Genomic DNA, 20349 nt, shown 5'->3' on the forward strand with positions numbered 1-20349 from the left:
TTTATTTTTTTCTAAAAGGTAAGAGTGTTCCTGTTTGGATACCTTGACTGAAAATTTAGGCTGTCTATAATGTGATCCTGTGCGCTGCTTTGATGTAACAGAGCTTCTGAGAATGACATGGACACTTGTTGTCATGGGATGTGTCTCTGTCTGGCTTAATGCATGTTTCACAGCTCATTCATCCCTTCCTTGAACTTTAGGCTTCTGTGCTAAATAAACGATGCTGTTTAGGATGTGTGATGGAGAATGCAATCCTCCCACAGCCTTAAATCGATTTTCCCTTCACATTCTTCTTGAACTCATTGTGACGTCCCCATACTGCCTCCGTGAGAAACAAAAAAATGAGATTGAATTTTATCCCCTAGAATCTATATCATTATTTGCCTTCATGTGTCTTATATTAAGATTCATGGGGAATGAAGCATCCAGAATTGCATTCTATTAAAATTTGTTGAAACTTTGTTCCAGTTATCAATCTGTTGAGCTCAAACAATGTGCCTTTTCTTTGTTTCTTTTCCTTCTACGATATCTTCCTTTTGGCTGCTTCCACCAATTTTCAGAGAGTTTATGATTGTTCTTCATAGTGGGATACCACAAAGAAGAAGGCTTATGGGTTTAAAACAAATTTGGAATCTGTCATTGATTAGATCACGGTTCTTATCCATGCAGTACAATCAAGCCTGTTAATTCCCAGCTGTTGGCTGTGAATTCCCAGCTGTTGTGAAGACTAAATGTCATTCAGTAGATGTTAGTACACTGTGAGAAACATAGATCCTAATAAAGGCTCATGACTTCTATGCGTCTCCAAAATATAGGGAATTTCAGCCAGTTGCTAAGGTTGATTCCAAGTTGAACATGTTGCAATTCCTCTATTTTACCCCAGAGGGTTCATAGAGATCACTGAATGCCTTTAGGGGAAATTCATCTATGGGCTGGAGTTTATTCTAATCCAGATACATATTGCTCTGTACTAGAGGGCCAAGAGATGAATAATGCAACTGAAAGTATGAACTTTGACTTTGAGAATGCACAGTCTTAAAGAAAACATAAATATGTCAATGAACAAATATAATAAAGGACAATGTATGTCAAGTGAGCAAGCCATTTTTCTACGGACGATTAGTACAAAATGTGGGAAGGAGGTTAAGAAAGGCTTTTTGTATGGGAACCCCTGAATACTCTTTTCATGAAGCTAGAACTGAAAGAAAAGACAAGGAAGGGGATTTGGAAAAGAGCATCTTGTGAAGACACAAGGTCATGCCCCAGCATAACAGATAGAAAACTGCAAATCTCATGCTGTTTTATTTTTTTTATTGATTTTTATTGAGCTCTACATTTTTCTCTGTTCCCCTCCCTGCCTCTCCCTTTCTCATGATGTTTTAAGAAACCATTTGGAACTTGTGAAAAGGGCATGGCTTCCTTGTAAGTGGTATGACTAGTGTTGTCCTTAGATCAAAAGATGATGATTACAAGAGAGGGCCCCATGATCCTAGACTGAATGGATGCTGGAAACCATAGAGCCTACTAAGCTCTACAATAGTGTCTACTGAATTACTGTCTGACCTTGGGTCAGTAGTTCTTGTCTGCATAGTTCAAACAAAGCTGTTAACTACAGGCTGCACTGGAGATTAAATAATTACAGAAGCATAAAAGTAAATAAAGGTTTGCTCCTTTTCCCAACTCCCTTCCCTAAAATAAAGGCATTTCAACCTTTTCTTTTCCACATACTCTCTCTCCCATTCTCTCTTTTCTCTCCTTATTCTATTTAGACAGAAAAGGGGAGGTGATGTGGGACTCCCCTCTGTATACTGTGAATATGTTATATTACCATTGCTTAATAAAGAAGCTACTTTGGGTATACGACAGGGCAGAATAGAACAAGGCAAAAATTCCAAGCAGAGATAGAGGAGAAAAAATAGGCAGAATCAAGAATATGCCATGTAGCAGCCACAGGAGAAAGATGCCTACCAGTAGTCCGCAGCCTTGTGGTGATACATAGATTAATACAAATGGGTTAATTTAAAATATAAGAGTCAGTTCATAAGAAGTCAGAGCTAATAGGCCAAGCAGTGTTGTATTTAATATAGTTTCTATGTGATTATTCAGGTCTGGGTGGCCGGGAAACGAATGAGCAGTCTCTGCCTACAAAAGTTTCCTCTATCCTACCCGCACATGCACATACACACTGTATTTTTTATATACATACTTTCTAATTATAAAGTTCAATTTGTAAATTGGGCACAGTTGAAGGTTAACAACAGTCAATGATAAAACAGAGCTATAGCAATATACCGTAATAAATGCAATGCAAATGCGGCGTCTTAATAACTTCCTGTGCCAGACTCCTATTTCGCTTATGGGGTAATCCAGGATGATGGCGCAATGCCTATGTGATGAGATGGGGCACGTTGGATGACACAGGTGTGGTGCACCCCTTTCCTTCTTTCCTTCCTGAGTCGGGAACTTTTACTTTTTCATGTAAAAGCGTCTTTCACAGTCTCAGCAAAGTATCAAACCTTGCATTACTACTATACTGTGGTGACAATACTAAGTAAAAATGAAACTTCCTTTGGTTGGATCTGAGCAAATTCTCTGGTGTGAATCAGGTATGGAGAACGCAAATAAGGGGAGGCTGTCATATGCACCGTGGATGCACAGAACAAAGGGATGACCTACGTGTTGTACAGGGCAGAGTTGGAGAGCATGAGACTATATCCCGGTTATCAGACCAGCATGATATTTAAAGATTATGAATATATATAAGTATATTAATAAATAATATAAACCTCTACTTTTATGGTATAGTTGAACACTGAAAGTTGTAACCATGAAGATAAAAATTCTGCTATGAGAAAACTAGTATTTTTTTTATAATTCTTTTCTATTTTTACAGGTAGAAGTAAAAAGGACCTTAAACGTGTCTAAATAAAAAGTTCATTGTCAGTGTGTTTTTTGTTTAAAGCAAGGGAGGCAAACCTCTCTAATGAGGTGATTGTTTAGTGAGGTAATCCTCTTTGCTGGTGTTTGGGGGGGGGGCTTGTTTGCTGTAGCAGGTACACTGTTGATCAAAACCACGTTTTAAGATTTTACAATAAGAACTGTAAAACAAAATTCATAGGCAATAAGAGATATAGGCATGAAACCCTATTAAGTTCCAATTCACCGAATCAAATTCTTCTATGGTTAATCTTTAGACAGTATCAAGTTGTGGGGAGGAAAAATAAGTGTTTCAGAATCTTAATTCCTAAAATAATACAGATTCCATGGCTTCTTAATTAAAATTTTATCCAATTGGTATCTGCCAAACCTCAGCTTAACATCTTACATGCTTTAGTAGTGGTCAAACACATAGCAATGTTTAAATTTCTTCATGCTTATGTAATTGAAAGTAACTGGAGTTATAGCACTGAGACAGTGAATCTGATTCTCACTAATGGTCTAACAGCTTGCAACAGCTTTTACATAGTCATGCGTCTGATCAAAATACATTTATTGAATTTCTATTCCATGGTAGATACTTTTCTTTGTGAGATAAAGCACCAAGTATTGATGAGCTTTTACATCAGAAACCAATAATCCCTTTGTGGCACTGGCAGAAATGGTCCTATCAACATCTCAGATGTACCTCTTTGTTATCACTTGTGAACTTTTGATTTCCCATTGATGCCTATGCCCTCTTCAGCCTCTGCAAACTCCTCCTCACATCATCTTTCCCACAACATACCATGGCAATGCCAACCTCCATGTGCTGCTTAGATCAAACATCTGTAAACATTAACACCACCCTTCCTCTTCTAGCTATTATCCAACCAGACAGTAAATGCATCCACTCTGTCTTACTTCTCATAATGCTTTGTCTTGTGCTCTGCAATCAACCCAAACCCAACCACCACCCACTCTCCGCCCTCTTATGATGCTATCTTAAGAACTGTTTTTCCTGCTTCCCCTCTCTCCCATGCCTTCTATATTTTATTGTCTTTGAAATGGAATTAGAGTGTGTTGTGATTCTTCTGCATCCAGTATCCTTTTATCTTGGCATAAACACCAAAGTCATTTTCTTGACATAAGACTTGCTCACGTTCTTCACCTCACATATGACCTTAGTTCTTGGCAAGGTTCCCTCGCCAAATTCACTTCAACTGTATTCCTCCATTTTAGTACTTAAACACTCTGACATTTTCCCACTAAGGGTCTCTACACTGGATATTCCTCTGCTAGAACCTTCTTTTCTTCTATCCCTGCAGAAGTAAGCCTCTTGTGCTTCTTCAATCTTGTGCAAATGGTATCCCCTCATTGAAACTGGAGGTCACCTCTCTAAACCATAGCCTTTACTCCATTCAAGGAGGAGCCATTATAGTGCTTCTGCTTGAGGCACTGCTTCTTTTTCTTTTGAAATTATTCTTGACCTCCACTGTCATGTATTTGTAATGAATTTATTCTCAATGTTGTTAGTTTTATCTCTGTGTTTAAAATTAAATGCCAATATGTTGTTGGTTGATCCATCAAAAGCACATAAAATAAAGACTGAAGCATAAAGGCTGCAAGTAAAAGCCTCCTGCATGTACATGTAGAGGAAGGTGTCCTTAGGAGCACATGCAGGACTGGCTGTGGAATAGAGCTTCCTGCATGTACTTGTAGAGGAAGGTGTCTCTTGGGAGCACATGCAGGACTGGCTGTGGAATAGAAAGACTTCTTTTAGGCAAAAAAAAGTTTGAAACCTGAAATTGAGTAAGTTGTAAAGAGCAGGGGATCAGAGTCTCTAAGCATTGGAAAAAGCATATGGAAAGTTTCCCACTGAAGGAAAATAGACAAATATTCTTTCAGTCTGAGAACTAAACAGAGCTATCATGAGGACTGTGCAGAGTCAGGAGTTCTGACCACACAGGATGAGGCTCTGAGCTCCATCTTCAACACAGTGAGAGTCTATAGCAACCTGGAGATGGGTGCAGATCCATTGGACTCCCTGGTGATTACTGGATTCTGTTGTCCAGGCAGACCAGTATGGGGCCTGAACTGTGACTATGCCTCAGAGTATGGATTCAATGCTTTGACACCTTTTCCTTAATTTCTTTATAAAATAAATGACTGCAGAAGTCACAACCATTTATGTCTAGCTTACTGATGATTGCAGTTGAAAGCTATGATCAGATTTTAAAGCAAAGCAAGATCCTGAGAAGCATGCGCTTCCTTACAGGTACTGGTTTTAAACCACGTAGTGTTTTCACAAGAGAGACTCACGGGAGACATGTATAGAAGGAGCAATAATGACCTGGAAAGAAAATAAGTAAGAACTTTTTAATTACCAGACTATTAAGAAAGAAAATACAGGATTATTGTTGCTATAGAATTTGCTTTGAGTCCCTGCTACAAGCATTTGCTACGTTCCTCTGATCAAGGGTAGCCAAAGAGCTCGGAGCTGTTTACTCTGGTGATAAGCAAGGAAGCTGTAGTAATTTAACCAGACTGCATTCACAAGGGACAATGGAAAACAGATCTTTCACCTCTCTTAAAGATTTAAAAGGAGGCAGAGTATAAGTACACTTGTTAGTAGAACAAAAATAATGACAACTACTTCCGTTTTCAAATACATTTTGTTTTTCCCAGTGTCACCCTCTTGCAAGGCCTGCCTATGGATGCTTCCTTTCCACACAGTCTCCTTTGCTCCACTCTGCCTTTGATGTCCGGCTAGCATTAAGGAGCTCAACCACCACCAAGGGACCAACATTTGTGTGGTGCTTTAAATAATAGTTTTCACACAAGAACCTCATTTTACTCAGGAACCAACTTAACACACATTTTTCCAACTTCCTTAATTGCTGCCCTAAGAGAATTATTGGGCCTGTCTGAAAATAGTATAATCTTTCTCAGTTCGGTAATTAGCACCGTGCATTAAATAGTACTCTGAGAGCCTGGCAGAATTAATTCTGCGTTGTGAGTGTTGAAACTGACCACCGGCACAGCTACGACCCAGCATTTACCACTGCAAATATTAAAATAGCTTACAGCACCTCAAAGCTTGGTCCATTTAAACCCGTGTACTTTGTAGTTAAAAAGGACATATGTAAAAACAATAACAAAAAAACAAACAAGCTGATCTTGCCAAAATTACATATCCTGAAAAAAAGTATTTTCAAATAAATCTATGTTGTGCCATTTAAATGAATTATCCATATGTATGATTATAATGAAGGACATCTGTGCTCAGCTGCATCACTCAATTCTTCTCTGAAGAACACTTGTAGGTCAACAAGATTTCTCCAAAAATCTCAGCTTCAGCAATTATATGAAAGGCCATGTTGGGCCCTCAGTAAAAGCTACATCAATATTTCTAAATTTTGCTGGCCCTCTGCTCTCACCCATGGCCTCTCCATGGTGTGAAATCTCCAGGGACTGGCGGATAGGCATCTCTGCTCACCAAGTGTAGAAACTGAAGCAAGAGTCATCACCCTAGACAGCCGGGGCTTTGTCCTAAGTTGCTATCACTAAGGAACTGTGCACAGAGAAAGGGAGGAAGATGATTGACTCAGTACTCGGCCGCCGAAAAAGTCCTTGCTGTGGCTGAATCAAATCCAGACCTTGCTGTAAACTGAACTTCTTTTCTGTGTTAGTTTGCATAATTAGCTTTACTGAGGATAGAATGTGTAAATACGTAATCCCAAGCCCCTGAATGTGAGATGCTTGTTCCTTAAGTAAGATTTTTGTATTGAAATCAACAGATAATCTTTATATTTTAGTCATATAAATGCATATTATATATGTTTTAAACATATGTGTGTGTGTTTAGTGTGTTCCTTTGAAAATAGGTCTTTTTTCATATTCATCGAAAATATCTTTGTTATCCACTGAAAATAATGAAAGATGCTAATTCTGGTTTCTTTCTGCTGAGCTCCCTTTTCCGTCTTGAGAATTGTGGCTCGCTTGTGTGACTGCCAAAGACGTAGAGTTTCATGAAGGTTTGATGCCTCTGTGCCCTGCAGTTCCAAAGGGCACATGTTCAAGATGCTTTACAGTAAATTAGAGATGACCTTATCACAGACAGCTCTTCCAGGGGGTGGGTGCTGGTGAATATAAAATTAAGTTCAGTGAATAATTCTAGGCTCACTGTGCACTTTTTCCCACTGTTCTTTTTCCTTGAGTCTCTATTTTATTCTTATGCATTGAGAGCAATTAAAATAAAAGGCTTCCTAAATTTTTCTTATAAATTTATTAAGACTTTATAAGATTTGAGATTTTCTGTTTTACATAGTGACAATTCAGGGGAACTGCAAAGTCAGGTCACTATCTCAGAGTCACAGAGAGCTGGCTTCAAATTCCTTCCTGTAGCAAAATTTTAGAGCAATGTGTACAAATGATTATTTTATGACCTGTAATCTTCACCTATAAAATCAAGCAAAACCATTTGTGGCTTACGGTTTTTAATAACTACAAAGTCACAATACAATAATTTCTGTGTTTGAATTTTTTTCATAACTACCAAAGCACAAATACTAAGCAGAGAATAAGGGGAACATGGGCTCTCTTCCCTTAGCTTGATGTTCAGTACCTGCTAACACAGCACAGACACTGCTCTGTTTCTCTAAATCTTACAACGGTTCTCAATCTTCTTAATGCTGCGACCCTTTAACACAGTTCTTTATGTTGTGGTGACCTCCAAACATAAAATTATTTCATTGCTACTTCATGGCTGTAGTTTTGCTACTGTTGGGACTCATAATGCAAAATCTGCAGGGTGTGGGCTGCATGCTCGTGCCGTCACAACCCACAGGTTGAGGACCTCAGCCTAAGAAGCATCACGTAAAACACTCTGGTTACCACCCCAAGACAATGGAGGAGCAAGAGGCAAGTCTGAGCCCAAGCCTGCTTTTTCACATACAAGTTCTGTGCTTTCTAAACTGTTCCCAAAGAGCTTCAAGTTTCAGAACAAATTGAAAATAATGAAATCTATAGGACTCAAAAACATTTTAGTAGTGAGTAGAAGTTAGTATTTCTGTTTTAAATACAATCTTCTGTTTTCAAGGTGTAGAAAATACGTGTAAAAAACCATGGCATCATGTGGCAATCTACAAAAACTTACATTGTATTCATGGCATCCTCTTTTATATTCATAATAAACACAAACATTTTCCTCTCTGCCGCCTTTTTCTGGTGTTAGAGATGCCATCTTCTGGGACCTGTGATCATGCTATCCCATTGCATGATGTTACTGGACATAACAAACATGTAAAATGAGTATTTCATTTTATTTCATTTCATTTGAAATATAAGCCTCAATAGATATACACTTAAAATGTAATAAAGCTTGCATTTGGAAAATGGACCATAAAAATGATTTCCCAGATTTCTTGCGTGAGTGTGGCGGTGGCGATGCTGGGAAGCACTAAGCTAAATGGCCCCCCACTGAAGGATAAATTCCCAACTCAGCCGAGAGAGTTCACAGAACATAACATCAGGGCAGGGACGCAGCAATTTTTCTCAGAGGAGGAAGACAGTTACACAGCCATCACCATCTCTTCAAACTAATTTATATCTACTTTAGTGAGCAGTGAAATCCAACGGAAATATTTCACTCTCCAGTCAAAACTGTGAGCACTCGTTGAACCGGAAATGCAAACCAGAAGCTAATGGGCACTGAATCACAGGCTGCTGGTTATCTACTTGCTCTGAATTGTGTTTCTGACTGGGCGTTTTAATTTAAAAGGACAATAAACTGAACATTTGTTTAGGTTTGAGCATTTGTGCAAGGTTGAGGGGACTCTCTGCCCAGTGAGCATGCTCTGTAGCAATGGGGTTGTATTGTGTGGATCAGAACACTTTTAGCTCAGCCTAATCAGATTTCCAATGCATTTTGCTCACATTTATAGTCCTCTAAAAACAGTTAGTGGGTGGCTTCATGGGTGCCTCCCTGTAAGGAGAGCAAGCTGACTTCATGAAAACCTTGGCTTTTAGCTACTATAATTTTAATATGAATCGCAATATTTTCTTAATATTCAACTTATCCAATTTAAGTCCCATTACCCATTCAAAGACCTAGAAATTAGTGTTAAGAGTTAATTTGGCAATAAACTGAATAGTATACAGAAAGAAAATTAATGCTTCTCACTGTGGGCTAATAAGAACAGACTCACAGTGAGGCAGACACAGCCTGCTATGTCCTTTCTTATTAGCTTCAGCAATTCTTCTCTAACATCAACATAATTTCTTGATAGGAATATAATACAACTTTTAAGTGATCCGTGAAATAGGACACTGTGAAAGTAATGGAGTCGGCTGCCTTTTCTTGTGATTAGGACTTCTTTCACTTTTAAAGTTAGTGCACTTGTTCAGCTGTTCTCGTTGACCAGAATTGGAAAGCTTACTTGTAATACTATATCTCTTCACTTATTTTTTTAATCAAGAGCATGATTTCTTTTTTTATTTTTTTTAAAGACAAGTCACTGTACACATTTTATTTACAGTTTTGTACACTGTCTTAATATGAATGGGACCGCTTTTCTACTTGAGCCATTTGTAACCAGAGCAAAAGAACCTAAGTAATACAAAGTGTTAAAGTACAGCATAAAGATACAAAAGCAGACATACTAATTCTAGTTAGGAATGTGATTATGATGTTACATTTTTATAGTCCACAATTATGTTTAGGGATCACACAGACATAGATCACTGATTTGAATGAAATGCATAAATTTGTAGCAAAGCTTTGTAGTTACAAAAAAACAAAAAGTTACCAAAGAATGAACAAATTTAATGTTTATTCCACGTTTCTGTCATATTCCTGGATCCTTCACCAATGTTACATGAAGAAAAAAGACAAAAGCAAAACAAATGAAAAACTGAAATCAGAATCAGTAATGTTATCAAGGAGGGAAGCAAATAAATTAAACTCTAGCAGCCATCAGCAAGAGGCCAGCAAGGAGAATGCTGTGGAAGGACAACGAGGTTGCTAGAAAACTGCACGCAGACTCTCACCAGCAAAACACGCTCCTGCACGGAGTGCAACAGAAACAGATCTTTTCCTGCTAAGGTAACAGAAATGCAAGTTCTTTTTCGAATACTGTGGAAAGGCAAATGTGTGTATCATGGTAATTCTACCCAGCTGTTACAGTGCGGGCCAGGGACACACCTGCGGATTCTGGGGTGGCATATACTGTAATTCTTTGATTGGGATAGTGGACACACTAGCAAAAATTGGGGGGAGGAAGGGAAGAAATGAACACAGAGGTACAAGACAAAGGCGAATGAGACTTCTCTTATATCTTAGCAACATTTAGATGGAATCAAACTTCAGTGCAGTCCACTCTGCTTAGATGAGGCTTTGGTTCAGCTCCCAATCTCGATTGCGTGACGCAGTCTCCTGTGAGAACACTCAGGTGTCTTCTTAAACAACAAACCTATTTTTAGTGGTGGGGCCGCTCTTTGTAGCCGTGTCTGCGTGGGACTGATAACCAATTACTATCTTTGGAGAAAGTCCTAAGCTTTCCTTGTATACCCTCCCTATGTGTGTTACTGCGTCTCTGTTTTCACACTCAGTAGTCCATATTGCTATCTTATCACCTTTAGCTCTAACATTGACAACAGCTCCACATACATCATCGCTGTAGTCATCAAAAGATTCTCCAATAAGGCACAGCAGTGTCTCTAGCCAAAAGCGATCGAGGTCACTTCGTCTCTGCTGCTTGTTCAATGTAATTAGCCATCGACCACCCCGTTTGTTCTTCTCATCTTCCCACATAGGCTCAATACCATCCTTAAAAAGTGAGTAGTCACAGCCAGGCATTAAATTACTAGACAACTGGATATGGTTGTATAGAGCCCAAAAGTCTTCAACAGTATCAAACTTAGAGATCAATCGAAGGTTTGCTTGCCAAGTTTTGCTTTTATCATTTTTAAAAAACCAGAGTGCCCACCTGTTCTGGAGAGGGTGTTTGATATAGTGCTCTGGGTTTGCTATAGGAACCTCCAGACTGGATTCTGTTTTCTCCTCTTCCGCAGGTGGGGGATTAGTAGTAGGGGTGGTTTCCGGTTCCACAGTTGCCATCTTAGATCGATCTCAAGAGCATGATTTCTGCATGTGTTAGGAAGATGCTCTGCTACAGATACCCAGCACTGAAACATCTTTTTGTTGTCAGAAATTTAAGTTTCTTCTAATCCTTGCATAGTACAAATCATCCAACTTCAATTTTGGTGTCTCTAGAAATTTTTGTACCTCAAAATATTTTTTGTAAGATACGTTCCAGAAATTTCATTTTAGATTAAATGATTCATGGTTCTGTATTTTGTCTAATGTTTGCATGTATATTTATAGGTTAAAACTACAAGTTCATAAAAGAAAAATATGATGGGTTTGAAGCACTTTGAGTGACTCAAATGCAGCCGTTTAGGAGACATGTATACACACACACACACACTTTTATATCTGCATTCAGTAGATGGTATTGAATTGCATTCAGGAAGTATATAATAACTGTTTTGTGGAAACCGTTGATCTGCATTACAAAGTGATCCAGATTTCTACCCAGGAGAGATTTATAGATGTCTCAGAAAATGCAGGAAGTGAGAAAATGCATATTTGGCCTGAAGTGACATTCTATCATGGGAAATATTCTGATGACTGACATTTGAGAAGAAAGTTTAGAAAGTCACCTGTAACCCCACATAAGAAAGACGCTTGAAATCCTAACATTCGGGAAGCTGAAACAAGAAGGTTAAATGTTCATGGTCAGTGCGGGATCCCTTCCTAACATCGAAAAAACAAATAATAGTAACAACAAACCAATGAAGATTCACACATAAAGCCCGTCTTAATAGAGCCATAGCACTCTGTCACAGTGTACTTCCCACGGCCTCACACCCATTTTCTCCCTCTCTGAAAGAGTATGGTCTATGTAAGACCTCTGGCTTACTTTCTTTTCCTTCCTTCCTTCCTTCCTTCCTTCCTTCCTTCCTTCCTTCCTTCCTTCCTTCTTTCCTTCCTTCCTTCCTTATCCCTGCATCCTTTCTTCTTACCCTTTCAATAGGCCCAGCCCTGTCATCATCTATAAGAACTCAGGGGTAATATGCAAGAGCTACCCTTCTCTGAAGCATCTGTTCTGGTGCGGAGGATAGTTACAGGAAATAAATGAAAAATGTTCACATAAGATGATCAGATGCTGGAAAATGCTATAAATAAGACAAACAGGAAAGGAACTGGAGGATGGCTTTGTAGGAGGGGCAGCCCTGCCCAAGCCGTTGTCAGAGTCTGTGGGCGGCACTCACAGGTACAGAGCAGATTAATACTTAGGGAAGAAGGTTAAGATGCCAGGGCAGATTGTTTCCTCTCAAAGCATTTCCAAAGAAGGGAATAGAAAAATGGGATGATGATTTGAAGAAAATATTTGACGAATTATTTTCCTCTTCCCCTTTTTATCCCCTCCTTTCCTCTCTTCTTTTCTCCTCCACTCTTCTTATTTCTTTCTTTAGTTGTGGTAGAAAATAATAAAGAAGTTGAGTTTTTATAGAGACTATCCGGAGTGTGCCGATGAGCGATACTGCAGGCGTGATTCCCTAAACAAATGTATTTAAGGAAACTGGAGGTGTAGCCTTAGCGCCCTGCATGAATGGGGAGGGCTGAGAGAAAGTGTGGCCAGCTCTGTTCTGTCAGCTCAGGGGGCAAACGTGTTGTGAGGTTTGGGCTTTTTGCCAGGTGGCAAACCAGGAGCATCTATCAAGGGGTTTCCTTCTCTCCACAATACAACATAATCAGAATAGGGTTTGAGAACGAGAAGCAGGTGAAGGCTGTGGTATTCAGAAAGTGATGTGAGCCACTGTGGGGGAAGAATCAAGTTACTGGAGAGTAAGATTGCTCTGGTGTGCTGCGTGCCATTCAGACGTAGGTTGGTAATGTATTGTCCCTATATCAGTCATGAAAGGGAATTACCGCGCAGTGGGGGCTCCCTCCTGGACTGCGTTTTTGGGACAAACCACACCCAAACACCAAACACCAACACCTGTTTTCAAACAGCGATTCTTTATAAAATGGGGAAGAAAAGTCAAAATGTCTGCCTCCTTGTTGACGAAAGCTGCTCATTCGTTTCCTGGACCCCCCGACCCAAAATAATCACATAGAAACTATATTATTTGCAATACTATTTGGCCAATAGCTTAAGCATATTTTTAGCTAGCTCTTATATCCCAAGCTAACCCATTTCTATTATTAATCTCTGTACGGTTATGGGACTGTGGATGTGGCAAGGTTCCAGTGTATCTATTTCCTGCAGACAGCTACATGCCTTCTCCTGATTCTGCCTACTCTCTCTATATCTCTTTCAGACTGCCTTTACTCTGTTAAGCCATTGGCTAAAAGCAGCTCTTTATTCATTAACCAATAAAAGCAAGACATATACAGGACTTCCCACACCACTCTCTGACTGTGGCAGAAATGAACAGCAGCAAATGACCCTGCAAGTGTAATACTTAAGAAAAAGCAGAAGTCTGTGTTAGAGTGGGCTAGGATGCCATGGTAAAGGAGATAGAAGATGAGGGAAAAGGGGAAGGGTGATTTGTCCTGCGGGGACAAAGGACTGCCTCTGGACAGAGGGCGACAGATGTGGCACATGGGCAAAGTGGTTTATAAAGGTAAAATGGGAAATCCCATGTTAGTATGAGGTGTTTAATTTTAATTGGGCATGTTAAATAGGTGACCCAAAAGGGGCTTTTGGTTGCTGGACTTGGTGAGAACCAGCTTCAGGAGGAGGAAGTGGCCAAATAAGGGAGTAGACCTTGGTGAGTAGCATTAGAAATGCCATCAAATGGTTTTTTGGGGAGTGTAGAGGGAAAGGGAAAAGGGCAAGGCCTGCCTGAGACATGTGAATGCATGCTCAGCCTCGGTACATTTGAGCTGGCATCCTCACACACTGTTAAATCACAGAAATCGCTGAGGAGTGGTGGAGTTTGCTTCTTCTTCCTCAATACCAGAAGCACAAGGAGAAGGCAAATAAATGGTCTAACACCACTCTAAAGAGTCTTTAAGCACCACCAATCTTGAATTAAAGATTCAGGTTCAAAAACTCATCTATTTTCTGTCTATTTTAACCAATGAATCTCTTATTGGGCATTGAAGATATGTTTGTTGTTATTTTGAAAGTTTATATGTCATCACAGCTGTCCATAAAATACTGGTTCAGTGATAACCTGATTTCAACAAATACAATAAGCTTCCTGTTAAATTAGCTTAGATACTGAGATATTTGAGCATATTGGTGTTCGGAATGAGTTCTGTAGTCCCATATTCCAACCTCTGGTTGGATTCTAAGATAGCTACATAGAGGAAATGCATTTCACTTCTTCTTCCTTTTTACCCAGTATTCATGCTGCTTGGTAGGCAAGAGCAGTCTTACAAGATGGCCTGTGTTGCATGGTAGGCTAGATCATGGGCAACAAAGTTCTGGATTTCTCCCATCCTTATAAAATGTGTGATTCCTTTTAGTATACATCTGCCCTCACCTACGATGCTGTCCAAGTGATGACCGAAGCATTCCGCAACCTTCGGAAGCAGAGGATTGAAATCTCCCGGAGAGGCAATGCAGGGGATTGTTTGGCCAACCCAGCTGTGCCTTGGGGACAAGGTGTAGAAATAGAAAGGGCCCTCAAACAGGTCAGTTTCACAGAATGGGTGTGAATGTGACCGCTTACAGTCATGAAGGTGGCTTCTGTGAGATTTTTGTTCATTCGTTCGTTTGTTTGTTTTGCCAAAACATGTAAGTTATCTTTGTTTTATTCCTTATGTTGAACATATAGGCCACATTGTCTCCTCAGAAGACAAAGGTAGACTACTTTTAGACAGATTGGTTATTCTATACTTTAGTCCTAATAACCAACTATGAGTGAGTTCATATCATGTTTGTTGTTCTGGGCCTGGGTTACCTCCCTCAGAATGATTTTTTTTCTAGTTCCATCCACGTGCCTGCAAATTTCATGAAATCATCATTTATTTATTTATTTATTTGCAGCTGAGTAGTACTCCATTGCATAGGCGGAAAGAGGCTAGATAGCAAGGAATCACAAGGAGGGGTGTGGATTTCCCTGGAAAAGGGAAGTAGAAAAGAACTCCTGGGTACATTGTGGGTGGGGGTTGAGAGGATGGAGACATGGGAGCTAGAGAGAGCAGGTGGGGTGGACTGGGTGTGGGAGGTCTGTTGGAGTCAGGATGGTGGGGGAGAGTAACGAAAGAGATGTCTTGATGGGGAGCATTGGGAGAGAGGGAGAAGCCTGGTGCCAGGGAAACCCCAGGGAAACCACAAGGATGACCCCAACTAAGACTCCTAACAGTAGTACAGAGAATGCCTGAATTGACCATCTTATGTAAGCAGATTGGTGACTTCCCTGATTGCCATCAGAGATACACTATCCAGTAACTGATGGAAGCAGAGGCAGAGATCCACAGACAATTACTGTGTTGTCTTGTGGAAGAAAGGGAAGAGGGACTGTTTGAGCCAGGAGCATCATGATGGGGGAACCCACGGAGACAGCAGACCTGAGTTCCTAAGAGCTCATGGTCACAGTCAGGGAACCTACATGGAACCAACCTGAGGCCAGCCTCTGCATGTGTGTGACAATTCATTTGGTCTCTTAGTGAGGCTTCTTACAATCAGAGTAGGGCCTCTCCCTGGTGCTCAACTGGCTATTGGTAACCTTTCCCCATGCTGGATTACCTGGTCTCATCTCTTGTAAGAGGAGGAGCTAAGCCTCAACTAGATGTACCTTGTTTTGTCCTAGCCCATGGGAGGTCTGCCTCTTTCTGAATGATAATGGAGGAAGAACATTTGGGAAGGGGAGTAGATGGGAAAGGGGAGAAAAGCAAAGGTACAGAAGGGGAGGAGGGGGTGAGGGTTGGTAAGTAAAATAAATGGAAAACATGTTATTTAAATAATAAACTTAAACACACACACAGAGTAAACAGTAACCTGTTCAGGTTAGTGTGAGCAATCTTCCCAGTTTGCATCTTGGATTAAATAAATTTATGACTGTGTTCTATTTCCATTTCATCCTAGGTTCAAGTTGAAGGTCTCTCTGGAAATATAAAGTTTGACCAGAATGGAAAAAGAATAAACTACACAATTAATATCATGGAGCTCAAAACAAACGGGCCCCGAAAGGTAAAACTTTAAGGATTTAAAATGGGGTCTCCCTTTGAAGAGGCAGATTCCATTGTGAGCTTTTTTCACTCCTGGGGTCAGAGAGCATGTGCACATAGACAGTGATGAGCTGCTTCTAGAAACAAATTCAGTTTTGAGATTTGTTTTGAATCAAATCGACTCATTTTTCGTAAGTGATAGCAATAATTAATCTAAAATAGTACCTATATGCGGTGTTACACGTTTTTTCAACTTTGATAAGAAGACTTTAATTATAAGATAGAAAAGAACTGCTAAAGATGTAATGCAATTAGATCAAATAAATAGTGGTATAAGCATGTATTAAACTGTTTAATTCAAAATCTTGCCTTAAAATAGTCTGTCTAAATTGTCACTGTTTGGGATATATTTACATGTATAAATTATTACCCCGCCAACCAAGTTATCCATTAAATATGAAAAGCAACCCAGCTGCATTGGCACATGACTTTAATCTGTGAACTACAGAAGCTGAGGCAGGGGACTGTGAGTTGAACGCAAGTTGACCTGTATAGTGAGTTCTAGACAAACTAAGGATACCTAACAAGCTATTGAGTCAAATAAACAAAAATAAATAAACAAATAATAAAATAGAAAGATTCCACCAAATTTTAAGAATTATCTTTGTTTTTGGAATTTCATTTCTAACCAGATGCATATATGAAGGTAAAGTTATTGCTGGTCCTTAGATGTCTGTGTAAGGTGGGCGTTGTTTTGGGTGCAGACATGGGTTTGAAAAGTGTCAAGTGTGATGTACGAAGCCAGACCACGTCTCATCATTGTTTATCAACTGTGACCTTTTCCAGATTGGGTACTGGAGTGAAGTGGATAAAATGGTTGTCACCCTAACCGAGCTCCCTTCTGGAAATGACACATCTGGGCTTGAAAACAAAACTGTGGTGGTCACCACAATCTTGGTAATTAATCGCACGTTCCTAGGTTGGACCGGATGTTTTCTTATTCAAAGTATCTACTTGAAGACTTGATGTTTAGGCTTTAGAGTAGTAAGATCACCAAACAGCTTTTACAATGCTTACTTCATTCCATACTTGTCATTGTATCCCTTACTGCACGCTTACCTACTCTAAGGGTTATACACAGGCTGAGTTGAAGCACGTAGGATCTTCTCATCTTCAAGGAGGCTGGAGTCTAGCTTGGCAGCTAACTGGTACCCTGCTGCAGACACTAGTGAATGGCAGAGCAAAGTCTTGTTTGGTCTTTACACTTCCTTTCAAATCTCACCCAACTCTGGTTCATCTCCATCCCATCCCCATTTGGTAATATGATATAATAATGCTTCTGGTAATGCTGCTAAGCCCTCTTTATGCACAACGAAAGGCAAGTGTGAACTCCTTTATACCAATCATTTGAACACAGTGGTAGCCATATGCCCTGTTCCAAATACATGACTATTGTAAGAGGGAGGAAAAGCTTGCCTGGATGTGTGGCTCGTGAAGACACAATGCCGAGCAAGGGGTGAGAAGAAGGTGGAATTCATTAGGGGACATGGTTTTGTGATAAGGTGGTTTGGAACTCTTTTACTTAGTAGTGAGGTTATAAATTGGTGGGTTCATTTTCCTAACAACATAAGATAGAAGTATAAATACACACATAAGAGATTTAGATAAATTGTTAGTGGCACCTGGAATTCTCTTCATGAATGTGAGTTAGACATGTGGGAATTCTCACCCTCATCATGCTATTGAAAGGAACCACCAACTCAATTAGATTTATATTCTGTAACCCTCCAAAGTGGACAACATTAGATTTGCTGAACCATTTCTTCGTACTTCCTCTCTCGTGGGTTTCTAGAGAGAGAGAGCTTCTCTAACTATATGTGTAGCGTTATTCTAGCGTATTACATCTCTTAGATGAAGTGAGACACGAAACTTTCAGGAATAGAATCAGTATGTTGCCATGACAATGGCCATTTTCATTTTATGGATCATTGTACTTGCAACTTTTTCCTCCATGACATTTGCACCTGGAGCAGCAGTAACGCAGACCTTGCCTGAACTCAGGTACTTGACCTTGAGTGCAGGTAAGGAAGACCCAAAGCCAAATATAATAGCTGTTGAGCAAAACTTTCCCTCCCTGGTGCTTAAGGATTAAAATAAAATGAGAGGCTGTGTCAAGAGCTTTTGCGTATCTTACTTGGATATGATTAGATATAAGACATTTTAATGACCAATAATATAGAGATTTAAGGAAGTTGGTTGTAGAAGCACTATGCCTATATATTGTTCTTTCAATGTCTACCATATCAAACATGCCTATGTATAATAACTAATTATTATACATACTCTTATTAAGCTAAGAGTTTGGTATAATAGAAGTATATAGAGCATGATGATAATCAGTTGAACATATCGTCTCTCCTTACAGGAATCACCATATGTTATGATGAAGAAAAATCATGAAATGCTTGAGGGGAATGAGCGTTATGAGGGCTACTGTGTTGACTTAGCTGCAGAAATTGCCAAACATTGTGGGTTCAAGTACAAGTTGACTATTGTTGGGGATGGCAAGTATGGGGCCAGGGATGCAGACACCAAAATTTGGAATGGTATGGTTGGAGAGCTTGTATATGGGGTAAGTATATATCTCTTTAAAGGTAAAGTAATTCAGTTTGAACCATTGTTGAGAGAAAGGTCATTCTATTTTAAAATATTTATTTATCAGTTTTTGGCATTCCATGATGCTCTAGAAACAACTGTTTTATTTCTTTGATAAAACTTGAAAGGTTGAGACAAAAGCAAGAAGTAAACTTGAAAATTAACTGAAACATGCATTGACCAGTCTTTAAGCACATATGTTATCACAAATCTTCCAAGTGTAAATCACAGAAAATGTGTAATGACCTTATCTAAGCCAGATAGGTCAACGATTTGTCTATAATAGTTGGTGAATAAATACACAACCCTCTTGCTTATTCTTTAGCACCAGAGCCATAATTACTGCCACTCTTGAATTTCCATCCCACGTTTTAAACATGTGTCTTTCTTAACCATAATGGTGGGTTCTGTTATTTTCCTTTCTTTCCTTTACAGAAAGCTGATATTGCAATTGCTCCATTAACTATCACCCTTGTGAGAGAAGAGGTGATTGACTTCTCCAAGCCCTTCATGAGTCTTGGAATCTCTATCATGATCAAGAAGCCTCAGAAGTCCAAACCAGGAGTGTTTTCCTTTCTTGATCCTTTAGCCTATGAGATCTGGATGTGCATTGTGTTTGCCTACATTGGGGTCAGTGTAGTTTTATTCCTGGTCAGCAGATTTAGCCCCTACGAGTGGCACACTGAGGAGTTTGAAGATGGAAGAGAAACACAAAGTAGTGAATCAACTAATGAATTTGGGATTTTTAATAGTCTCTGGTTTTCCCTGGGTGCCTTTATGCAGCAAGGATGCGATATTTCGCCAAGGTTGGTCACTCGCCTGCTTCAACTTTGTGCATTTTAGGTCTCAAGTGGATGTCCATGGTGTTTATGAGTTCACTATGAAGATGTCTCCAGCTGCTGACTGCTTGTCCAAGCAATTTAAGATGCTTAGAGGACAAACTTTCACTGTCGGCGTAAGCCTGTGAAATACCTGAACAGCGTTCTTTGAATGTTGGCCATGTGTTTCCCTGGTGAAATTGTACACACCATGGAGAGGCTATAAAATGCATAAGGTTCCTCTCATTCCATGCCTGCTTGGAGGGGTACCGTGTTTTTGCTGCATATTCTCATTTTACAGTCATCTGTGTGTTGATCCACAGACCTGTATATGGGAAAATGGGCGGTATTAGCTGTCTCTGAGTCAACAACTTGTTAGACAACACTTCATTTGAACATACTTCACCTCTTTATTTCCCTATTATCATCAGTTCATGAAAACGGTGTGAGAGAGAGAGATCATTAAACTTTTTGAATATGAAGCTTCTGTGTATAGAGGTTGATCATATATTTTCAAGTATCTAAAAATGCAGACAGAAAAATCAATGACTTGCTGCAAATGCCTATTGAATGGTGCCACCCACACATCAGAGATTCCCATCAGGATATGATTATATTAGACTAAAGTGACTAATTATCATATATCTGTCACAATTCACCAATTGCTTTTGTTTATGTTACAACATGCATGATAAGTACTCGTGCCTCTTCAGCCAAATAAATCCCGCTTCTGTTAGTGTGGTATCATTAACATTTAGAGCCAGGAAA

The 20349-nt window shown here is 39.6% G+C and overlaps 1 protein-coding gene and 1 pseudogene across 6 annotated transcripts in view; one reads left to right on the forward strand and one right to left on the reverse strand.

Annotated features, from left to right (window-relative positions):
* Positions 1 to 20349, forward strand: part of Gria2 (glutamate ionotropic receptor AMPA type subunit 2) — a 122662-nt gene that overhangs the window by 78993 nt on the left and 23320 nt on the right. For all 6 annotated transcript variants that reach the window (XM_087899443.1, XM_087899441.1, XM_087899442.1 and 3 more), the window contains exons 7-11: positions 14462 to 14629; positions 16026 to 16130; positions 16955 to 17065; positions 18534 to 18740; positions 19199 to 19569. In XM_087899443.1, coding sequence (XP_087755569.1) covers positions 14462 to 14629; positions 16026 to 16130; positions 16955 to 17065; positions 18534 to 18740; positions 19199 to 19569 — 962 coding nt within the window. The remainder of the gene's footprint in view (positions 1 to 14461; positions 14630 to 16025; positions 16131 to 16954; positions 17066 to 18533; positions 18741 to 19198; positions 19570 to 20349) is intronic.
* On the reverse strand, positions 9432 to 11042 carry LOC148118773 (eukaryotic translation initiation factor 4E pseudogene; annotated as a pseudogene).

This window comes from Myodes glareolus, chromosome 20, assembly GCF_982192425.1.
Source record: "Myodes glareolus chromosome 20, mMyoGla1.1, whole genome shotgun sequence".
Classification (NCBI taxonomy): Eukaryota; Metazoa; Chordata; class Mammalia; order Rodentia; family Cricetidae; genus Myodes; species Myodes glareolus.